At 42.0% G+C, this 25,383-nt stretch overlaps 1 protein-coding gene across 1 annotated transcript in view; it reads left to right on the top strand.

The window, feature by feature from the left end:
* The first annotated feature begins 2,153 nt into the window (after positions 1–2,153).
* Positions 2,154–25,383, top strand: part of atl1 (atlastin GTPase 1) — a 74,368-nt gene continuing 51,138 nt past the window's right edge. Inside the window, exons 1-2 of the mRNA XM_059958123.1 lie at positions 2,154–2,478; positions 19,666–19,910. Of these exons, the coding sequence (XP_059814106.1) occupies positions 2,430–2,478; positions 19,666–19,910 (294 nt within the window). The 5' untranslated portion in view covers positions 2,154–2,429. The remainder of the gene's footprint in view (positions 2,479–19,665; positions 19,911–25,383) is intronic.

Genomic DNA, 25,383 nt, shown 5'->3' with positions numbered 1-25,383 from the left:
CTGCAAATAAGATCTGGTCCCCCATTTATAGGAAGGATGTTGAGGCTTTGCAGACAGTGCAGAAGAGGTTTGTCAGGATGCTGTCTGGCTTAGAAGGCATGTGTTATCACAAGAGGCTGGACAAACTTTGGTGGTTTTCTCTGAAGCTGTGGAGGCTGAGGGGAGATCTGATACAGTTTTATAAGATTATGTGAGGCATAGATGGAGTAGAGAGACAGTATATTTTTCCCACAGTTAAAATGTCTAATATCATTTAAGGGGGTAATTTCAAAGGAGATGTGAGGGGAAAGATTTTTACACAGGGAATGGAGGGTGCCTGGAATATGCTGCTTGGGGTAGTGGTAAAGAGAGGTATATTAGGGACTTAAAAAAGAGGAAAATATAAGGATATGGATATTGCGTAGGTTGAAGAGATTAGTATAGTTGTCCATTTGATTTTTAATGTAATTGGCTTGACACAACACTGTGGGATGAAGGGCCTGTTCTTCAGCTGTATTGTTCTATGATCCATGTTCAAGGATAAAACTCTTAGAATTGAGGCATTACTGACCCAACAGCTGGTGTAGATAAAACCATAGGAAGTAGGGGAAACACAGGATTTATTGTGAGGTGAGACATGAGTAGCAGAGATGTTTTGCAGAGAAGAATGAAATACATTTTATCAGCCTTTGGCCATCCAAGATAAAATGACTGCAAAGATCAAACCCAGCACCATGACCTCCAAGGCAGCAATGACACTTGAACTTCTGAACACTGTGGAGGCGCTTATTACCTACAGCTGGCCCTTTAAAGTATTGCTGAGAGCCTACCAATGCTACCTCTGCAAATCAGCCAAGCCCTTTGGCAGAATAAACAAACCTACATCTGCATCCACTTCCCGGCCAACTGACTCCCAAAGCAGATAGTCCCTTCCATGTTCTGTCAAGGAAGAGATTTACAGAAAAGAAAATAAATGCCTTAAGGTTATTCTCAGACCTACTTGAACATCTATAACTTTCTTATTGACCGATCTTCATCAGTGATTGCATAAATTGGATCTTTGTATAGTTTTTATTCTTGGCTGGCCAAAAGCTGTTAAATGCATTTAATTCTACTCTGTAAACCTCTTCTGCTATCCATGTCCCAACTTACATTAAATTCTGCTTTTCCTCACACTTCCAATGTTTCTTTTTTAATCTGTTGGTTAAGGAATACCTCAATTCTAAAATGTTCTATCCTTGTTCTTAAAAGACAATTACATTTAATTTGCTCAAAGAGAACGTCCAAATGTCAAGTGAAAAGGACAAGAGGGAAGGGCCTTCAAAAATCTTCCCCTGTCAAGCATCTCCTCTCCCAACTGTAGCAGGGTCCACAGATCCCTCACTTTGGAGACATAGATAGCTTATAACTGGCACCTCAGAGCACTAGACAGATACCACCAATGTTACCTCTGGCTGGGCAAGAAAATTGATATTTACCCCTCCCCAACCTTTCCTGGTCAACATCCCCTGCGTTAGGGATGTAATATTACTCTTTTTAGACTGCCTCGAGACTGGCGATGATTTGCTCCCACTCTCTGTTAATTCTTAGTAGAAGCAAAACAACCTCGGTCACAGAAGGGCTGGGTAAGAAGAAAGTCAAATTTGGTTGTACAAAGGAATGAGTTAAGCTTTTGTTAACAAGTGAGCCAAGGCAGCGGCAGATTCGAGCAATATTATAGATTTGGAAATAAATGGTTTTTCATTCTGAAGCAATTAAACATTGTAAAATATTTGGTAAGTACCTGTTGTGGAGTCTGTTGGCTGGATCTAGTTCAGCTCTTTATCCAATTTCGGTGCAGTATCAAAATAAATTGAACGACAAATCAATGCATAAATTATAATTCATTTTTAAACCAAAGCGTGCGCGATTCACATCTACATTCTACTATGCGTTTTATAGCGGACATTTGTTTTTTGAATTTTCATGGACTTGAAAATAAACGTTGATGAAACATTTTACTTGCTCGTTGGGTTTATGCTGTGCTTGACTGTGGCATTTTTATGTCAGACCACATTGATCTTTTCTATCCTAGTATTTTCTTGCAGCAATTTGTAATTTAAATATATTACAGGAATCGGTTTCAGGTAATTTCTGCTTCCACCACCAACACCCCCCCCCCCCAACACACACACACACAAAATCCCCGGAATTAGTCCGATCCCCTCCGTCGAATCTACATGTAGATAAAGAAGATGTTCCTCTGTGCATCCTTTGTGTTCATGTCAATAAATCAGTCGGGACACTAACGTGTGCGCGCCGCAGTCCCTTGCTGCTCTTCAGTACAGTCCGTGGTTTCATCGGGATCCGAGAAGGCTCCATCCTTACAACTCGTCATTCTCGCGGAGAGAGACGCCCATTCGAAAGGGATCCTCCTCCGAACACGACTTCACTCTGCACACGCCAACAAAATGGCACAGAAAAACACGGCGAAAAATCGGAAAGAAAGAAATAGCTGGGGTAAGTCAGAGATCTGCCTGCGGTCGACAAAGAAATGCTGCACCTTCAAGGAAGGAGCGAGTACAAGAGGCAGGACGGGAGCACTTCTGCCATTCTGCCCAAGTGCGGGCTGAACAGGGCGGCTGAAAGACCTGCTTACTGCCGAGTAGAGTTCAGCTATTAGCTGGTTGTTGCACCTTAATGAATATTCAGCCGAGCATTTTGCGTTCAGCCTTTTGCATGATTTTTGCAAGATCGGTGTACTGTTACGAAAGCTGGCCTTTGCATTTTCACCGCAGGCTTGCTATTGGGGGTTGTGGTTATTCAGACAGGCCCTGCCTAGACTGTTAGCTATCTAAACATTAAAAAAAGGAGCAGGACTTTAGATCACCCGGACGGCATCTCTGAAATACAAACGCCTTAGCGCAAAGGAATTTAACGGCGGAACTGCCAGAAATGCCCCTTGTTTTTGCAGAGATACGCCCCGAGCAGGAGTGAAGCGGCTCTGTTTATAATGAGGTCGCCTAGATCGAGATTCTCTTCCCGAGCCTCCCATACTGTACACACATTACTTAAGGGCGGTGCATTTCACCGTATCTTCATCTCCAGCATTGCCAATATACACTACACTAGGGTCCAAAATAAAACGGGTTAATTCTAAGCAAGGAGTTTCTGATGTATTAACGTCCATAAAGATAGTTGGTTCACAAATCAAACCAGTTAATGGACGAGCATCGCTTCAGGTCGTGATTTTAAAAAAATGTTATAGTCATTCAAATGAACTCTGCCCATTTCAACTTCACAATATCTTTGCTCTCTTGTGATGACTCTCCTGGTGTAAAGATCAGATTGGGTTGGGTGGTCAGAAATTTTGTAAGTGGCAGCAATCTAGTGTTTCAGCATGGATTCAAGGTTTTTTTAAAAAATAGCTGAGAGAAGGACATGATTAGCAAGGCCATCGTTTTCTGCTCTTGAATTGTAGTGAATGTATTCCCAGGGTAACAACATAAAACATCAGACAGTTGAAGGCTGTATGAACATTTGACTCCCCTGTACAACAAAAATACGCCTATCTTAAGTATATTCAGTGATATACTCTCTGTACCTCCCTGGGATAAAGAACTGCAAAGATCATAACTCTCCAGGGGAATGTGCCTCCTGGCCTGTGTCTTCAACAGGCAACACCTTATACTGACTTTGAAGAACTGGGAAGCTCATGGGGAATATTTAGTGAAGGGTAGTAAAAGCTGGCTTTATCAACAATGCCCAGATCACAACGATGAAAAATTCTACCTAACAGTGTCGAAAACTAGCCAACTATGTCCACAAAAAATAAATAGAACAAATTATTCCATCTGCCCTCTCCGAATCATTCCTAACTTGTGTCTTGTGCTTGGGGTGTCAGGAAGTGAGTGTCTTACAACAGGACACCCAGCCTCCAGCCTGTATTCATAGGATGTAGGACAGGAGCAAGCTCTTCAGCCTGTCATGTTGGCACCAACTACAGTGCCAAACTAACTAATCCTATTTCCTTGTATGAGCTCCATATCCTTCTATTGTCTGCTTGTTCTGTGCTTCTTAATGTTTCTTAAACTATGCTACAGTACCTGCTTCTATTACCACCCAATTCAACAAGTTCCTGGCACGTACCACTTTGCCTTGTAAGTTTTACTTAAATTGTCACTTGAAAGCTATGCTGTCTAGTATGTGACTTTTTCCACCCTAAACACTTGCTATCTACTCACTTTATGCCTCCCATAACTTTATTTAAATCTGTCAGATCACCCCTCAGCTTTTGATGTTTCACAGAAAACATTCCAAGTTTGGCCAACTCTCCATGTAGCTGATGCACTCCAATCCAAACAGCATTCTGGTGAACCTCTTCTGTATCCTTTCCAACATTTTCACATCCTTCCTATAATGTACTGACCATGACTGCAAACAATACCCCTAATGCATCTTAAACAAAGTTTTATCAACTGCAACGTGACTTGTCAACATTTATACCATTTAAGCCATGAATGATAAAGGCACACAGATTTACTTGGGTTGCCACTTTCAGATCACCACACATATCAATGATTCTAAGAGTCCTCTTTCATCCTGCAAGGTATTCCTAAAATGTATCATCTCATACTTGCTCAAATTAAATTCCATCTGCCATTTCTGTGCCCAAATTTTCAACTGCTCCATGTACTGCTGTATCCATTGACAACTTTCCTTGATAAACACAACTCCACCAATGTTCTTGTCATCCATCAAACCACCTACATTTTCATCCATATTTTGAATTATTATAGACAGTAGAGGTCCCAGCACTGACCTTGGTGGGACACCACTCCTGTGGCTGATCCAGTTCAGTTTCATTGGTGTTTCCATCCCAGATGTTAATGGTGTGGAACTTTGAGACAGCTTAGCAAAATACACAGCTAGACTGATGTGGAAACCCTCAGTACTAAATGGGATGTTCTCAGGGCACCCATCCTTTGCTGTAAACAGTGCATTCATTCTTATATTGTTCTCCATGGTGTGAATCAAATTGACTAAATAGTGGCTTCTTGTGATACTGAGGACCAAAGAGGGAGACCAAGATGGAACACTTGCTTGGCATTTCTGACTAAGGATGGTTGTAAATGCTTCACGCTTGCCCATTTCACTCACCAGCTGATCTGTGCAGTTGCTGAAACTAAACGTGTTCATGGAGTTTTTCTCATCCATTGACTGTATAGTTTTCCGTTAGCATTTATGCCTGGACGGGGCTGAACTGTCGACCTTAGTTGAACTTTTGTTCTTTTTCTTGTTCTAATTGTGTTCTGTTTTGTGAAGATTGTGCTTAATTTATGATTGTTTTCTTTTGAACGCTGCTTGTATGATGCTGTCTGCCAGTGATGCTGTTAACATGTAATTTTATCATTGCACCTTTGCATACATGTACTTGTACGTATGACAATAAACTCAATTTTGATTTTGCTGTTGCTGTATGGCATGTATGTAATCAGGTTTATTATCACCGGTATGTGACGGGAAGTTCGGTAGCAGCAACAGCAGTTCAACACAATACATAATATAAAAGAGAAAAGTAAATAAATAAACAAACAAATAAATAATAAATATGTAATCGTGTGCCCACTTGGATTGCACGCCGGTCTTCAGCGTAACTGGTAGCCTTGAAGCGCCTCAATGGAACAAAATTGTTCTGGCTCAGTGATAATGATTAAGGGAGGGATGCAAAGATCACTAATTTGCACATTATGGAGGAATATGGTTCTTAAGTTGCTCATGGTCCACATTGCCTCAGGGATACCCAGTTCTGAGTTGTGTCTCTTCTGTGTTTACCCTATTCAGCATATTTTCCCTTGTACTAGTACACTCCAACACCAGAGTCCTGACTGGCAATTCTATCCTTGACTTGACCAGCCTTGTCAAGAGTGCTGCCACCAGGCACTGTTTTGATGAATGCTGAATATACTCTGTGCTCTTGATTGCCTTGGTCTTTCTTCTATGAAGAGGATGCATTCAACAGCTGAGAAAATCAGAGGGTTTCCTTGAACTGTTTGATGTGATGCCCTGAGACCTCACTGTTACTTGCACAGTCAATGTTGAGAACTCTCAGTGGCACTCTGTTCCTGCACCCTCAACTTCAGAGAGTCTGTTCCAGAGACCATGATGGAAGAGCCACAGTCACTGACTGTAAGGTACACTATTCTGTGAATATTTCTGTGTTATGCTTGACAAGCCTCTGGAATGGTTCTTCATTACAAGTCCCCAGATATTTGTAAGGAGAACACTGCAGGGTTGGCTGGACAGGGTGTGTCTTTTGTCGGTGTCAAGGTTGGTATATGAGGCCAGTACACTTCTATTCTTATTGTAATTTGGTTAGTGATTTGATACAATTGAATGAATTGTAAATATACTTCAGAGAGTAGGTAAGAGTTTTTACTATGTTGCCAGTAATCACATACAGCAAGGTAAGAATGTTGGATTTTTCTCCCTAATAGACACTGGTGAACCAGATGGTTTTTATGACAAGCTGTTTCATTGTCACATTACTGTCAATATCTTATTTCAAATTATTTGGTGATTTTTAAAATTTCTAATTACCTGTTGGGACAGAAAACCCATCTCTAGACTATTCTCATTGACTAATCCAGTGTTCATAGCACCTGTTCTTCTTTCTCATATTTTTTACAAAGACCAAATTCCACCATTGTAATATGAACATATAATCTGGACAAATACTCCAGTGCAAATCTACTTGAATGCTACATTACATAAAGTGCTGAGACCTGGTAGCCTGGCTAAACAGAGTATAAATACCACACACACACACACACACACACACACACACACACACACACACACACACACTCTCTCTCTCTCTCTCTCTTGGAAGAACAAATAGTGATGAAGAACTGCCAATTTTGTTTAGTTAGTCTCTGAACTTCAAAAGTAATTTACTATTCAAAATACATTGAAGCATTTCAACTGTGATCAAGTGCCAAAATAAATGCCAGTATTGCTTTGAGATGGAGCAACCAAAAAATCTCAACGACTTTCTCTTTAAGTATATTTTGCAGCTCAGAAGTGTATTAATACTAAAATAATTAATTTCACACTGAATATAGTCCAGTGAAAAGTAATTACCCCAACTCAGTACCAATAATAATTTAAGGTGGATCATTGAATTATATCAGAAAATGCTGGTTAGTAAAAGAGAACAAACTTTTGGGTGTGGTCCTTTTCTGTTTTGAGAATGATGTGTATCTGAAACCTATTCATTTCCTGAGCAGAGTTTGAATTAACTCAGTATTTCCAGTGTTATCTATCTTTGTTTTCATAATTCTTTTTTTTTTCCTCACCTTATTGAGCTTGTAGGTATTTGGCTTAGTGACAGCATTTTCATCTCAAAGTCAAGTTTGTTGTCATGTTCAAGTATAAACAACATTCACTTAATTTTTACAAGACAGAACACAATTGAACCAAAAAAAAAATCCATTGTGGGGCAAAGTGATCAAAGTCATCACAGTGTCACTAACCTCAAGTGTTTTGGGTTGTGCTAGTTGATTCAAGAACTGAATGATTGAAATAGCTGTTCTTGAACCTGGTGATGTGGAATGGACTTCATGCTCCTGTACCTCCTGCCCAATGGTAGGTACAAGAAGATGACATGACCTGATATAGTCCCTTATAGACAACAGAGGGATAGAAGCTGTCCTTGAGCAGGGTGGCAACACGAGTGAATCTGCAGATGCTGGAAATAAATAAAAACACAAAATGCTGGCAGAACTCAGCAGGCCAGACAGCATCTATGGGAGGAGGTAGTGACGACCTTTCGGGCCAAAACCCTTCATCAGGAGCTGGGTGGTGCTGGTTCTGTGTTTGGGAGGGGGGAGTGGAAGGGAGAATGACGATGATAGATATGGTCTTTGATTATGCTGGCTGCTTTACCAAGTCAGTGAAAAATACATAACTTGCATGACACAGTGAACAAAAATAACAACTGTATTGATGCAAGTCAAGTCCATAGAGAGAAGGCTGATTTCAGTGAAGTGCTGAACTGTGTCCAGAACTCTCTGCAGTTTCTTGCGGGCACAGACAGAGCAAGTATCATACCGAGCGATGGTGCATCAACAAAAATAGTTAAGGGTTAAAGGGGACGTGTCAGATTTCTTTCGGCTTCTGAGGAATGAGAGGCACCGGTGAGCTTTTAAATCTGGCAAAAGTGTACTTGCACCAGGACAAGATATGGTAATGCTCACTCCTGGGAACTTGAAACTCTCACCCTCTCGACTTTTTCACCATTGATGTAAAGAGGATCATGTGCACCCTCCCGCCCCCGTCGAAGTCAATAGTCAGCTCTTTCGCTTTGCTGACATTGACGGAAAGGTTGTTATCGTGACACCATGTCGCTTAGGCTTCCTATCTCCTTCCTGTACTTCAGCTCATCATTATTTGCGATACGGCCCACCATAGTTGTATCATCAGCTAACTTGTAGATGGAGTTAGATCAGAATCTGGTAAGAATACTTTGAGTAGCTAGGGGGATGATGGTGCAGCCTTGTGTGGCACTACTGTTGAGCAGAAGTGCTACTATCTATCTTTACTGATTGCGGTCAGTTGGCCAGGAAGTCAAGGATCCCATTGTCAAGTCCCATGTTTAGAGTTTGGAGATGAGTTTGGTTGGAACTATTGTACTGAATGCAGAGCTGTAGCCAATAAACAATAATCTAACATGGGTGCTTTTGCTGCCCAGATGTTCCGGAGATGAGTATAGGGCCAGGGGGAAGGATTCTGCTGTAGACCTGTTTTGGTGGTAAGTGAATTACAGTGGGTCAGAGTTGTCTGGGAGGATGGGCACCATGACCAGCTCCTTAAAGTTCTTCACGGTGGATGTCAGAGCCCACCAGGCAATAGTTGTTAAGGCACATTACCTAGTTTTTCTTAAATACTGGAATGATCGTGGTCTTCTTAAAGCAGGTGGGAATCACAGATTAAAGCAGGGAGATTAAAAATGTCCGCAGATACCCCCACCAGGATCTAAACACACGAAAAGGAACACCGTTTGTGCCAGATGATCTCTGTGGGTTCAACAAACTGTAAATTCTCCCTAGTTTGTTAGGTAGGTGGCAGAATATGGGAGGAGTTGACGGGAATGTGGCAAAAATAAAAGAAGAGATTAATGTAGAGTTGATGTAAATGGGTGGTTGATGGTCAGCATGGATTTGATGGTCAGAATGGCCTTTTTATGTTGTATATGACTATGTTGTATATGACTTGAATATGACTACATGAACCCTGGGCAGGTGTGCTGTAGAGCAGGTAAAACTCTGTGAGTGCTCACAATCAGTAGGCAAATCCAGAATGTAAATCAGACCTCTAGGTTAATGATTGGCCACTGTTGCTTTCAATTACTTTTCTTACTTATGACATAGTTATATCTCTAGAAGGTAGATTAACATTATAAATATTTTCAAACTTAGACACTAAACAAAATCATGGCTGATCTTTTTCAGAAACTTTCCTGCTCATTCTGTATATCTTGTGTTTTAAAATTCAAAATACTTAACAGCTGACCATTGACAGTTTCTGCGATGGGTGTTCTCAGGCCCAGGGTCCACGGACCACTAGCTTAATGGTATTGGTCCATGGCATAAATAAGGTTGGGAACCCCTGCTCTAGGGTATAAACATTGGGAGATTCTTGAAACTGAGTAAAAAAATACTCTGAACTCTAAACGTCTAACCACTATTTGATACCGTAGAACCTTAGAACATTACAGCACAGTACAGGCCCTTCAGCCCTCCATGTTGTGCCGACCCATATAATCCTTAAAAAAAAGTACTAAACCCACACTACCCCATAACCTTCCATTCTTCTTTTATCCTTGTGCCTGTCCAAGAGGCTCTTAAATACCCCTAATGTTTTAGCCTCCACCACCATCCCTGGCAAGTCATTCCAGGCACTCACAATCCTGTGTTTATATAAAAAAACCCCAAAAAAAACAACTTACCCCTGATGTCTCCCCTAAACTCCCCTCCCTTAATTTTGTACATTTGCCCTCTGGTGTTTGCTATTGGTGCCCTGGGAAACAGGTACTGACTATCCACCCTATCTATGCCTCTCATAATCTTGTAGACCTCTATCAAGTCCCCTCTCATTCTTCTACACTCCAAAGAGAAGAGAAAAGTCCCAGCTCTACTAACCTTGCTTCATGTGACTTGTTCTCCAAACAAGGCAACATTCTGGTTTGCACCTTCTCCATAGCTTCCACATCCTGCCTATAATGAAGTGACCAGAATTGAACACAATACTCTAACTGCAGTCTCACCAGAGATTTGTAGAGTTGCAACATGACCTCTCTACTCTTGAACTCAATCCCCTTATTAATGAAGCCTAGCATCCCATAGGCCTTCTTAACTACCCTATCAACCTGCGCAGCGATCTTGGGGGATGCATGGATTTGAACCCCAAGGTCCCTTTGTTCATCCACACTGTTAAGTAACTGACCATTAATCCTGTACTCAGTCTTCTGGTTTGTCCTTCCAAAATGCATCACCTCACACTTGTCTGGATTGAACTCCATCTGCCATTTTTCTGCCTAACTCTGTAGCCTGTCTTTATCCTCTTGTAACCTTCGACAACCTACAGCTCTATCCACAACTCCTCCAATCTTTGTGTCATCCGCAAACTTACTCACCCATCCTTCCACCTCTACATCCAGGTCATTTATAAAAATCTCAAATAGCAGGGGTCCCAGTGCAGATCCCTGCGGCACTCCACTAGTCACCGACCTCCAGGAAGAATACTTTCCTTCCACAACTACCCTCTGTTTTCTTCCTCTAAGCCAATTTTTTTATCCAAACAGCCAAGGTTCCAGTTATCCCACGCCTCATTACTTTCTGGATGAGTCTCTCATGAGGGACCTTGTCAAATGCCTTGCTAAAGTCCATGTAGACCACATCCACTGCCCTACCCTCATCAATTTCTTTTGTTACCTCTTCAAAAAACTCAATCAGGCTCGTGAGGCATGATCTTCCCTTCACAAAGCCATGTTGACTATCCATGAGTAGACCGTACTTCTCCAAATGCTGGTAGATCCTATCCTTAAGAATCCTTTTCAATAGTTTGCAGACCACCGACTTAAGACTCACCGGTCTATAGTTCCCAGGTTTCTCCCTATTACCTTTTTTAAACAAGGGAACTACATTTGCCATTCTCCAGTCCTCCAGCACTTCCCCTAAAGCCAAAGAAGATTCAAAGATCATAGCTAATGCTCCAGTGATCTCTTCTCTCAATTCCCACAACAACCTGGTGTGTATCATATCTGGCCCTGGGGACTTATCAATCTTGATGTTTTTAAGAAGATCCAGCACTTCTTCTGTAATGTCCACATTGTCCAGCACACAGGCCTGCTCTATTTTGACCTCACCCTGATCAAGATCCTTTTCACTTGTGAATACTGAAGCAAAGTATTCATTTAGGACCTCCCCAACTTCCTCTGCCTCCAGGCACATGTTGCCCTCTTTATCCTTTAGCGGTCCCACCTTTGTTCTCGTCATCCTCCTGTTCTTCACATTCGCATAGAATGCCTTAATTGTACATGCCAAGTTCTCCTTAATTGTACATGCCAAGGCCTTCTCATGCCCCCTTTGAGCTCTCCTAAATCCTTTCTTTAACTCCTTCCTGGCTAGCCTATATTTCTCATGAGCCCCTCCTACTTCCTGCTTCTTATATCTAACATATGCTTCCTTTTTCCTCTTGATGAGTTGCCTCACATGTTTCGTCAGCCACGGTTCCCTTTTCCTACCATTTTTTCCTTGCCTCAGTGGGACAAACCTATCCTGAACCCAGCTCAAGTGGTCCCTAAACTTCTCCCACATTACTTCTGGGCTTTCCCCTTTGAACATCTGTTTCCAATTTACTCTCTAATTCTTGCTTCATCCCTTCAAAGTTAGCCCTTCCCCCAGTTAAGCACTTTACCATTTTGTCTGATTTTATCCCTTTCCATAGCTATGCTGAAGCTAAGGGAGTTGTGGTCACTCTCACCAAAATGCTCCCCCACCAAGAGGTCTGTCACCTGACCAAGTTCATTACCCAGAACTAGATCCAGTATAGCCTCTCCTCTCGTTGGCCAGTGCACATACTATGTCAGGAATCCTTCTTGAACACACCTGACAAATTCAGCCCTATTCTATCCCCCTTGCATTCAGGAGGTGCCAGTCAATATGACAGAAGTTGAAACCACCCATAACTACTACCCTGTATCTTGTGTACCATTCTAAAATCTGCCTACTTATCTGCTCCTTGGTGTCTCAAGGGCTATTTGGGGGCCTATAGACTACTCCCAGCACAGTGAATGATCTCTTCCTATTTCTGACTTCCACCCAGACTGACTCAGTGGACACTCCCTCTGCAGCGTCCTCCCTTTCTATAGCCGTGATACTATCCCTGACCAGCAATGCCACTCCTCCCCTTTTCTACCTCCCATCCTATTTTAAAACATCTGAACCCCGGGACCTGCATCATCCAAACCTGCCCTTCCTCCAACCAAGTTTCAATAACGGCCACAACATCATAGTTCTACGTACTCATCCATGTTCTAAGTTCATCCTCCTTGTTCCTAATATTCCTAGCATTGAAATAGACACATTTCAACCCCTTTATCTGGCTACAATTATGTTCTGTCCCCTGCCTGTCCTTCCTCATCAACTCAGAACTCTTAGCATCATGCCCTTGTCCTTCTACCTTAATCCCTGCACTCATATTCTGATTCCCACCCCCCGCCAAACTAGCTTAAACCCTCCCCAACAGCTCTATCAAATCTGCCCACCAGGATATTGGTCCCCCGGGATTCAAGTGCAACCCGTCCTTTTTGTACAGGTCATACCCGCCCCAAAAGAGGTCCAAATGATCCAGAAATCTGAGTCCCTGCTCCCTGCTTCATTCCCTCAGCCGCGCATTTATCCTGCAACTCATTCTATTCCTATTCTCACTGTTGTGTGGCACAGGCAGTAATCCTGAGATTACTACCTTTGAGGTCCTGCTTTTCAACTTACTTCCTAACTCCCTGTAGTCTTCTTTCAGGACCTCTTCCCTTTTCCTACCTATGTCATTGGTATTAATATATACCATGACTCTGGCTGTTCTCCCTCCCACCGCAGGATATCTTGGACGTGATCAGAAACTTTCCGGACCCTGGCACCTGGGAGGCAAACTACCATCTGAGTTTCTTTACTGCGTCCACAGAATCGCCTGTCTGACCCCTAACTATAGAGTCCCCTATCACTACTGCCTTCCTCTTCCTTTCTGAGCCACAGGGCCAGACTCTGTGCCAGAGGCACAACTACTGTCACTTCCCCCAGGTAGGCTGTCTCCCCCTAACCATACTCAAACAGGAATACTTATTGTCAAGGGGTACAGCCACAGGGGTACTGACTAGTACCTGACTCTTCCCCTTCCCTCTCCTGACTGTGACCCATTTCTCTCTAATATGCCCCGGAGTGACCACCTGTCTGTAACTCCTTTCTATCACTTCCTCACTTTCCCTGAAAAGACAAAGGTCATCAAGCCGCATCTCCAGTTCCCTAACACGGTCCCTTAGGAGTTGCATCTCGATGCACCGGGTGCAGGTGTGGCCGTCTAGGACACCGGGAGGCTCCAGGACCTCCCACATCTGACACTGACCACAGAAAACCAGAACAACGACATGTTGTTCTAGACCGGGGGTCAGCAACCCGCGGCTCCGGAGCCACAAGTGGCTCTTTTACGTCTGTGCTGCGGCTCCCTGTTACTTTGGGAAATAATTGGTTGTGGCGACTCTTTTCCTGGCACATCCGAACCGACTCACAATTAGATAGCCTACGGGGGTTTGCGAGCACAGAGCTTTGGAGCCTCTGCGCCATGGGGGGCAGGTTGAGGGAGGCTTAAAAGTGAGGCTGAAGATTTCGAATAAGGTTTTTTCCTTCGACTGCAGTTACCGACTCCGTGTCGTAATTTTAGCGCTGCGTGTAGCACACCGCTACATGGTCAGTATTTAATTAAAATGTATTTTATGTTAGTTTGTTAGTTTTTGAAATGTAAATCTAAATTTGAAGATTATGGTGATCTTGTACAATCTAAATAAGATGTTGTGGCGACCCATTTCCTGACACATCCGAACCGGCTCACAATTAGCCAGCGTTCAGGCTAAGGGAGATAGCCTACGGGGGTTTGTGAGTACGTGTCTTTTGCAGCATCCGCGCCCATGGGGGGCGGGTTGAGGGAGGCTTAAAAGCAAGGCTGTTTAGTTCGAATAAAGCTATCTTTGACTGCAGTTTACTGACTGCGTGTAGCAACCGCTACGTGTTTTTATCGCTGGCTGTCCAGAGGGGAGGTGCTGAAACGCTTTGTCGCGTGTCTGGAAGAAGTGAAAACTTTCCTGGGCAGCAAAGGGCTCAACTTTCCTGAGCTGGAACAGCCAGAGTGGCTGGAAAAGCTACACTTCATGGTAGACATGACAGCGCACCTGAACACGCTGAACACAGCTCTTCAACGGGGTAAGGACGTACAGCTCTGCACATGTTGGAGGATGTTTTGGCATTCGAGCGCAAGTTGACGTTGCTTGCCAGAGATTTACAGAAAGGCACATTGTCTCACTTCCCCAATTTGAGAGAGTTCAAACAATGTCACGACATGATAAATTCGGAGTATTTACATTCTGCAATCATCGCAATGCAAACATCGTTTGGGAAACGCTTCTGTGAGTTCAGAGAGGAAAAAAACACATTATCCTTCCCGGTCACTCCCCTAAGCATCGATGCATCCCTACTGAATACGACTGCATTGTCAGGTGTGAGTCAACCTGAACAAGTATGATAAATATTTTAATTGCCTATTATTTTACGTATATTCATATGTTTTCATTGTTCAGTGAAATAGTCCTTTTATTTTTCAGGCTGACAGCTGGCTGATGTTATTTTTGATTTGCTGCTGGCGGCAAATTTAAGTTTGGCGTTTTTCATAAATACAAGAAGGACTCAAATAGACGTTGAGTATTTTACTTAAAAGTAACCTTTAACCTAACGTCTTTTTTTTGGAGTTCAAAATGTTTCTGTTGCATGCAGAAATGTAATTTCGTTTTCTCTGCAGGAGTTCGTCAATTTCATAAATGCAACACATTATAGTTTGTTTATACATAGCATAAAGGCAAAACAAAACGTTGTATGCAGTGTTATTTCATTTTAAATGTCAAACGGGTTTTGCGGCTCCCAGTGTTTTCTTTTCTGTGGGAAACGGGTCCAAGTGGCTCTTTCAGTGGTAAAGGTTGCTGACCCCTGTTCTAGACTCTTCAATATTCATCCCACCTTTCCTCTTTAACATCCAATGTGCTTCAATGAGGTTTTGTTTTGTTCATAAGATATGAACATTGATGGTAAGATCAGAGTTAATTGTTAGTCCATTACTATTTCTGGAGCTAGGACTTCATAAACCACACTAGAGAGCAGATAAGTACCAGCAACATTGTTTAGTATGGAGAATGAAGGCCCAAAAATATTTGCTTAAAAAAAGTCACCTCTGGGATGAATTCATTGCTACTTCACTGCACTGCTCACTAAGCCCAGATATTCATTTTGAGACGAGGAGGCCAAAACCATACGTACAACCCTGTGTTGTAGCAAATGTCCTTATGAGAGTCTTGGGTATAAATCATTTAGCCCACCAAATCTATAGCCATCATCAATATCCCAGGATACTCCAACAAACCCACTCAGGGCAATTTACAATGGCCAATTCACCTACCGACAGGCATACCTTTAAGATGTGGGAGAAAATTGGAACACCTTGTGGTGACAGGGAGGATATGCGGAGTCCATGGAGACAGCGAGAGAAGTCTGTGTGGAATCTGGGTTGCTGGAGCTCCGAGCTAGCAGCTTGACCAGTGCCACAATTGGGAAGGAGAATTAAAGGCCAGTAAACAATTTGCTCTCCTTATCATTAGCTACACCTGCTCGCTAACATTATGCGATGTATGTAAAATATCCACTTGGATCTCTCTAAACAGCAACCTCTAACAGTTACTTACAATTTTAGAAAATTCTTTCACTTCACTGAGGAACCTTGTGCTTGCTGATTTTTGTACATATTTGCTGCCTTTTTTGCACAGTAGTCTACATTCCTCTGCAGCTTCTTAGCATTCCTCTCGCAGATTACTTGCATGCTCAGATTTATATAAATAGCAGATATGGATAAATTAGTTTCCCACATTTAACTCTTTACTGTCAACTGGAAATAGCTAATTCTGGTGGCATCCCAAGATTTGCAGCTAGACCTTCTGAAATTCAGCCATTTATTCAGCCCACGGTGGGCTTCACAGCTGAACAGGTGAGAAGACAACTGAAACGTCTCCACCCAAGCAAGGCTGCAGGCCCGGATGGTGTCAGCCCCCGGGTGCTCAAAACCAGTGCCCCCCCCCCCCCAGCTGTGGAGTACTTCACCATGTCTTCAACCTGAGCCTGAGTCTCCAGTGGGTTCCTGTGCTGTGGAAGACATCCTGCCTTGTCCCTGTACCGAAGACGCCGCGCCCCAGTGGCTCCAATGACTACAGACCGGTGGCATTGACCTCCCACATCATGAAGTCCCTGGAGAGACTTGTTCTAGAGCAGCTCCGGCCTATGGTTAGGCCACACTTAGACCCCCTCCAGTTTGCCTATCAGCCCCAACTAGGAGTTGAGGATGCCATCGTCCACCTGCTGAACCGTGTCTACGCCCACCTGGACAAGCTGGCGAGCACTGTGAGGGTCATGTTTTTTGACTTCTCCAGTGCGTTCAACACCATCCGCCCTGCTCTGCTTGGTGAGAAACTGACAGTGATGCAGGTGGATGCTTCCCTGGTGTCATGGATTATTGATTACCTGACTGGCAGACCACAGTACGTGTGCTTGCAACACTGTGTGTCAGACAGAGAGGTCAGCAGCACTGGGGATCCACAGGGGACTGTCCTGTCTCCCTTTCTCTTCACCATCTACACCTTGGACTTCAACTACAACACAGAGTCTTGCCATCTTCAGAAGTTTTCTGATGACTCTGCCATAGTTGGATGCATCAGCAGGGGAGATGAGGCTGAGTACAGGGCTACGGTGGGAAACTTTGTCACATGGTGCGAGCAGAATCATCTGCAGCTTAATGTGAAAAAGTCTAAGGAGCTGGTGGTGGACCTGAGGAGGGCTAAGGTACCGGTGACCCCTGTTTCCATCCAAGGGGTCAGTGTGGACATGATGGAGGATTACAAATACCTGGGGATACGAATGGACAATAAACTGGACTGGTCAAAGAACACTGAGGCTGTCTACAAGAAGGGTCAGAGCTGTCTCTATTTCCTGAGGAGACTGAGGTCCTTTAACATCTGCCGGATGATGCCGAGGATGTTCTACAAGTCTGTGGTGGCCAGTGCTATCATGTTTGCTGTTGTGTGCTGGGGCAGCAGGCTGAGGGTAGCAGACACCAACAGAATCAACAAACTCATTCTTAAGGCCAGTGATGTGGGGGTGGAACTGGACTCTCTGACGGTGGTGTCTGAAAAGAGGATGCTGTCCAAGTTGCATGCCATCTTGGACAATGACTCCCATCCACTCAATGTACTGGTTAGGCACAGGAGTACATTCAGCCAGGGACTCATTCCACCGAGATGTAACACTGAGTGCCATAGGAAGTCATTCCTGCCTGTGGCCATCAAACTTTACAACTCCTCCATCGGAGTGTCAGACACCCTGAGCCAATAGGCTGGTCCTGGACTTATTTCCACTGGGCATGATTAACTTATTATTATTTAATTATTTATGGTTTTGTATTGCTATATTTCTTCACTATTCTTGGTTGGTGCGGCTGTAACGAAACCCAATTTCCCTCGGGATCAATAAAGTATGTCTGTCTGTCTGTATTCCAGCTGTATTTGTTAGCCATTCCTTTGTATGAACTTAAATCCTGAGAGTCCTAATCTTGACCAAACATACTGTATTTGTTTCTTTTGAAAACAGGAATACAGAGATTTTTAGCTCGTAGATAAATTTGGATGGTTGCCTTATTGCTTACTAATTAAATAAGTGTTCATTACAATGAACAAGTAAAGCAGAATTATTTAAGATTCAAAATTGTTTATTGCCATTCTTCAGTACATAAGTGTAAAGGAAAATGTTATTCTGGATTGGCATAAAAATTGTGCAATATTTTATTAATACAGAACATTCAAAATTCCATACATGATTTGTACTTTTCATAATATTGTGAATGATTTAAATTTTTTATTTTGTAGAAATTTTGTTTTGACTTTGATACATACCAGCTCATACTTTCATGAAGCTCTGTTTTGCCATTCAACTTCTGAAATCAGAAGTCAGTGATAAGTTGCAGAAGAATTATTTAAAAACTTGTGAACTTTTAGTTCAATTGATTCCACTTCTTTGTTGAACCCAGAAAGGGGTTCAAACCAGCTTAATCTTAGTTTGTATGAGAACAAGATAACATTACTAAAACATAAACTTTTGCTATTTTGACTTTTCAATGTTGAGTATTTTGTTTCTTGTGAACTAAAGCCATGTTTTGGGTGAAGAACTCTTGGATATGATTTTCAAGAGTAACGGCAATGTAATAATGTCACAATAATGGAAGTAAGTGTGTCTGAAGGAGTGATTGGTGCTGTCAAGTAGTCAGTCAGCAGGAGGCCATGGATTAAGATTGAAAATGTTCTTGCAATGCAAATGTGTAGAACAAGTTGCATATAATTTGGATACAGATTTGCTGCTGATTCACCCCTTCACCCTTCTCCGACCAATGAAACAATATAAATAGGATCATTTCCGCCAGTCCAGTGAAAAACCTATTTCCTAGGCTTTTGTTATTTCAGTTTTGTGCGCTTGAATTAAATGGTCTTTGTTAAAAAAAATCAAAATTTGTTAAGATCTCACAAACAGTAACAAAACTGAACCCAGTGTGATAAAATGATCCTAAATTTCTTAAGCAATAAAAGTGGTGCATAACAAGTTTTAATTTGCAGAAATAGGATAGAAAAATTAATCCCTAAATTTTGACTAAATTTGAATAGGCATCTAATCCAGATACAGCACATGGGCTTAACGATGGCAGGGAACAAGCAGTTGTTCAGACCACCTGCCTTACTGATGAGCTATAGGCATCCTTGCAGTCTTGTGCCTTGTATTTGGGGAGGAGGCCCATAATATGGATAACTATGGATGAACCCTAGCTAATGTGACAAATGGTATACTTCCACACAGAAGGTGCTGCTCAACAGATTGGAACACGCCCCATAAAATTGTTGGAAAATTGGAAATCATAGGGCGTTTCTGATCGTGTCGTATGTGTAAAAGTATACAAGAACTCAAACCTGTAATTTTACATTATATTAATTACTTCAAAATATAAATCATAGGTAATGTGTAAAGATTTGTGTGATTACAACTTTTGCCATGCATGCTTCTGCCAATAGAAAAAAACAGCTTACTTATTAAATACATTATTTTATAAACTTCTTTTGTTTGAGGTTTTTAATGTAATACATTTTTAAATGATGAGGAATTTGGTCCCTCATTTGTAATGTGAGGGCTTGCTGAAATATTTTCCAGGTTTGATGGTGAGCACTCTACAGTACATTGCATATGAGTATTAAATGGATGAATCTAAATTGTACTTTATTAATTTTGTAAACTTTGATTGTAGGAGGATTTTCAGAGGAAAGCTTTAGCTGGACACCAGAAGATGACACCATCCAGCAGGCTCGACCAGTTCAGATCCTTGTTGTTAATGATGATCATACGTTTGAACTGGATGAAGCGGCTCTGAACAAGATTCTTCTCTCGGAAAAGGTTAGGGATCGAGAAGTGGTAGCCTTGTCTGTCGCTGGTGCCTTCAGAAAAGGAAAATCATTTCTCATGGACTTCATGCTGAGATATATGTACAGTCAGGTAAAGTAAGAATTAAACAACCATGTAATTCTGTTGCTGTTTACAGTGGGGAAAGCTGCTGCTTTTCAGATTGAATGCTTGACTCTCTATATCCATTTTTCCAAGTTCTTTACTAGGACAGCAGAATGTAGATTCTCTAATTCATTCTCATCTCTTGGAGAATGAGATAAGATTTCTTCTATGAAACTGAAGTGCATTGCCAAATGTGTTCACACACCATAATTCATTTCCCACAAGAAGTGACCAAAGGTTTAGCTGAAGAATGATGACAGATGTAAGAAATCTAATCAAACTTAAAAAAAAACTAGAGGAAATCCAGAAATACAAAGCTCGTATATTTGAAGGCAGAACAAAAAAAATGGCACTGAAGTGCTCCTTAATTTTTGTGCATCAAGACCCAAGAATCTTAACTATGAAAAAAATGCAAACCATTTTACTAACAAATTCCTGAGTCCAATGAGTGAAGCAGAAGTCTTTCATCTCCCTTATATGTACTTTAAATAGGTCAATGACATAATGCTGCTCAAATTCTTTTCCCTACACATAATGATTTTAAAAAATGTTACAGTTTGTGATCTTCTTGGCCAAGAAGGTGCACTGTTCTGGTTTGAATTATCCATAAAGCTCAGATTCTTACCTGGAAGCAGTGACTTGCCACGGTATGCTTTGACAGTCAGTGGCAGCTGTCTCGAACCTTGCCCAAGTTCTCCTCCTCCATGTCAGAATTTCCACAATGAGTGTCAATATGTTATTTTGCTGTAGGAAGCACCACAGACATGGATATAATCTATAATGCACTTCCATTTGGATCACTGGTTTGGAGTTAGAAGAAGTTATTTTGCCAGATCATATTTTCCCATGTCTGTTTCACAGCACCCAATTTGTAATTGTAGTCTGCACCGGACAAAAAAATGGGATCTTGTAACTTCCTGCCACATCATTAGGTGCCACAATTCTTTTGCTGCATCAGCTATTTCAAAATGCATTATTTCTTGATAATGTGGGTAGAGGGGGTGGGGTGGCCCTGTTGGTGAGGAATGAGATTCAGTCCTTTGCAAGGGGGGACATAGGATCAGGAGAAGTAGAGTCTGTGTGGAGAGAACTGAGGAACAGTAAGGGCAAAAAGACCCTAATGGGTGTTGTCTACAGGCCACCAAACAGTAGCATGGATATTGGGTGCAAGTTGAATAGGGAGTTAACATTGGCATGTGGCAAAGGTAATGTCGCAGTAGTTATGGGGGATTTCAACATGCAGGTGAACTGGGATAATCAGGTTGGTGCTGGACCACAGGATAGGGAGTTTGTAGAGTGCTTACGGGATGCATTCTTGGAACAGCTTGTATGACAGCCGACCAGGGACAAGACTGTTCTGGATTTAGTGTTATGTAATGAACAGGATTTGATAAGTGATCTTGCAGTAAAGGAGCCATTAGGAGGTAGTGATCATAATATGATAAGTATTTATCTGCAATTTGAGAAGGGTAAGAGCAGCTCGGAGTGTTGCAGATGAACAGAGGAAACTGTGGAGCCCTGAGGGAGGAGCTGGTCAAAGTTGACTGGATGGATATCCTAGCAGAAAAGACAGTGGAACAGCAATGGCAGGTATTCTTGGGAATAATGCACAAGGTGCAAAATCAGTTCATCCCCCAGAGAATGAAGGATTCAAAGGGGGGAAAGGGGCCACAGTGGTTGACAAAGGAAGTCAGAGATTGCATAGCATTTAAAAAAAAAAGGAAGTATGACAGAGCTAAGGTGAGTGGGAGGACAGATGATTGGGAAGTTTTTAAGGAACAACAGAACTTAACTAAAAAGGCAATACGGGGAGAAAAAATGAGGTACGAACGCAAGCTAGCCTGGAATATAAAGGAAGATGGCAAAAGCTTTTCTAGGTACGTGAAGAGAAAGAAAATAGTTAAGAACAAGGTTGGGCCCTTGAAGAATGAATTGGATGAAATTGTTATGGGAAACAGAGAAATGGCAGAAGAATTTAATGAGTACTTTAGATCTGTTTTCACTAAGGAAGACTCAAGCAATCTCCCAGATGTATGGATGGGCCAAGGACATAGGGTAACAGAGGAAATGAAACAGACTGACATTAGGAAGGAAACGGTGAAGAGAAGACTGATGGGACTGAAGGCTGACAAATCCCCAGGTCCAGATGGTCTGCATCCTAGGGTACTAAAGGAGGTGGCTCTGGAAATTGCAGATGCATTGGTAATCATTTTCCAATGTTCCTTAAATTCAGGATCAGTTCCTGATGATTGGAGAATGGCTAATGTTATCCCACTTTTTAAGAAAGGAGGGAGGGAGAAAACAGAACTATCGACCTGTCAGCCTGACATCGGTGGTGGGGAAGATGCTAGAGTCCATTATTAAGGATGAAATAGTGGAATATCTAGATAGCAGTGATAGGATTGGGCCAAGCCAGGATGGATTTGCCAAGGGTAAATCATGCTTGACTAATCTGTTGGAGTTTTTCGAGGATGTAACCAGGAAGTTAGACGGGGGAGATCCAGTGGATGCAGTGTACCTCGATTTTCAGAAGGCATTTGATAAGGTCCCACATAGGAGATTGGTGGGTAAAATCAAAGCTCAGGGCATTGGGGGGGGAAGACATTGACATGGATAGAAAACTGGTTGGCAGATAGAAAGCAAAGGGTAGCGGTGAATGGGTGTTTCTCGGAATGGCAGGTGGTGACTAGTGGGGTGCCACAGGGCTCGGTATTGGGACCACAGCTGTTTACAATTTATGTCAACGATTTAGATGAAGGCATTGAGAATAACATCAGCAAGTTTGCTGATGATACTAAGCTGGGTGGCAGTGTGACATGTGATGAGGATGTTAGGAGAATTCAGGGTGACTTGGATAGGCTGGGTGAGTGGGCAGATACTTGGCAGATGACGTTTAATGTGAATAAGTGTGAGGTTATCCACTTTGGGAGTAAGAACAGGAAGGCAGATTATTATCTGAACGGTGTAGAGTTAGGTAAGGGAGAAATACAAAGAGATCTAGGAGTCCTTGTTCAGCAGTCACTGAAGGTTAATGAGCAAGTGCAGCAGGCAGTGAAGAAGGCTAATGGAATGTTGGCCTTTATTACAAAGGGAATTGAGTACAAGAGCAAGGAAATCCTCTTGCATTTGTACAGGGCCCTGGTGAGACCACACCTGGAGTATTGTGTACAGTTTTGGTCTCCAGGGTTAAGGAAGGACATTCTGGCTGTAGAGGAAGTGCAGCATAGATTCACAAGGTTAATTCCTGGGATGTCTGGACTGTCTTACGCAGGGAGGTTAGAGAGACTGGGCTTGTACACGCTGGAATTAAGGAGATTGAGAGGGGATCTGATTGCAACATATAAGATTATTAAGGGATTGGACAAGATAGAGGCAGGAAATATGTTCCAGATGCTGGGAGAGTCCAGTACCAGAGGGCATGGTTTAAGAATAAGCTGTAGGTCATTTAGGACAGAGTTAAGGAAAAACTTCTTCTCCCAGAGAGTTGTGGGGGTCTGGAATGCACTGCCTCGGAAGGCAGTGGAGGCCAATTCTCTGGATGCTTTCAAGAAGGAGCTAGATAGGTATCTTATGGATAGGGAAATCAAAGGATATGGGGCCAAGGCAGGAACCAGGTATTGATAGTAGATGATCAGCCATGATCTCAAAATGGCGGTGCAGGCTCGAAGGGCCGAATGGTCTACTTCTGCACCTATTGTCTATTGTCTATATCTGAATATATACAAGATAAAGCCAGTGATGAGAAAATAAATACCATACATTAAAATCCCATTTAAAATATGTGAGTTCTTTCACTGAAGTTGTAACTTTGTTCTTGGGAACTTTGTTCTTGAGTTCTTTTACTTATATTATTCAGCCAGTAAATTAATCCAGATTCTAAATAAATGTTTTGTTTTTATTAATTTATGCTTATGCGTGTCTTCTGGTCTCATTTTTAAAATTTTCATTAAAGTAAAACCCTAGATTTACTTTGATAAACTGTGAAGCAATTTTTTTTCAGTCTATGTATCTTGAGGTTCCATCACCATTGCTGATAACTCAGCAGCCATAATCAGGGTTACCACCCGCTACATGCTCCATTTTTTTGTTTCTGTCTTAGATGACCATTGCAAAGCCTTAGCATTGCTTGTTTAGACAAGTATTTTACTATCCTGGCCTTGTATTATGTTAAATTCTTTTCACTGGAATTAATTCAACAAATTGGCCAATAAAATTTGCCTTTCCACAGCTCCTTTTAGTTCTCTTGACTCAATTTATTTGTGAGTTTGTCACCCATGTTTCAATTTTATTTGCAGCAGAGTTGCAGAATCTCATAGCCCAGAAGGATAAAAGCATCATATGCCAATTCTGTGAAAAAATTCTTTTCTGTGCTCTTTTTCTTAGCCTTTCCTTTTTTCAAAGTTTTTCATATTTCACTTTTTTTAAAAGCTCCAATGGACTTCTTTTTCACTGCTGTTTCTTCTAAAGTTTTCCCCAGTATGTGTAAACAAAAAAAACCTAATTTTTAAACCTCCCTTCATTGTTTTGGTGTAAATCTTAATTAGTGCTTTTTGGTTATTGAGCCATAATTAGTGATAATACTTAAAGGTTTACCCTATCAAAATCACTAGTTGGGAACACCTTCGTCTAATGTCTGAAATTTCTGTTTCTAATAAAAAGTGCACCAGTTTCTTTTGCCTTGACTCATAGTTGAATACTCTCTTCCTTGTGAATCTGTTTTGGAACTGTTGTGTAGGTTTGACTGTTTGTAAATTGTCTAAATTTGATTAAAACTATCATCGATTGGGGGGGGCAACTGTTCATCGAATAAAGTACCTTTGTTACCTTCACTGGTCAGGTGACAACTATGTTTTATTCCTGGGGTACTTCCTGTTTAACCACTCCCTGCTTCAATTTGCAAATGAAGTTTCATTTGGAAAATACCATTGCTAATGACAATCTGTGACCATTGCGATAATATTTAGTTGCCTTGTGAAATCATTCTGCAGCCCATCTGATAACTAAATGAGTACCTTAGAGTAAAAACACAAAATGCTGGCAGAACTCAGCAGGCCAGACAGCATCTATGGGAGGAGATAGCGACGACGTTTCGGTCCGAAATCCTGATGAAGGGTTTCGGCCCAAAATGTCATCACTATCTCCTCCCATAGATGCTGTCTGGCCTGCTGAGTTCTGACAGCATTTTGTGTTTTTATTTATTTCTAGCATCTGCAGATTCACTTGTGAGTACTTTAGAGTGATTGATTGTGATGTATATTTGGTGAACACTGTAATCTGCAGAGTTCCAGCAAGTGTTAACTGATAATATCATTAATATTTTTACAGCGATTTAAATGGAACTGCACAGTTCTCCTTGCTTAATTTGCTTCCTGGAAGTGATGGCAGTGGATGGGGTGGGAAGTTGATGAGATGAAGGGTAAGCATGGTGTTGGGTGGGAGAGTGTAGAGCAGTCCCTAGACT

The sequence above is a fragment of the Hypanus sabinus genome, chromosome 2, assembly GCF_030144855.1.
Source record: "Hypanus sabinus isolate sHypSab1 chromosome 2, sHypSab1.hap1, whole genome shotgun sequence".
NCBI lineage: Eukaryota > Metazoa > Chordata > Chondrichthyes > Myliobatiformes > Dasyatidae > Hypanus > Hypanus sabinus.
Note: the sequence above shows the minus strand (reverse complement) of the source record. Positions and strands in the feature narration are given on the sequence as shown.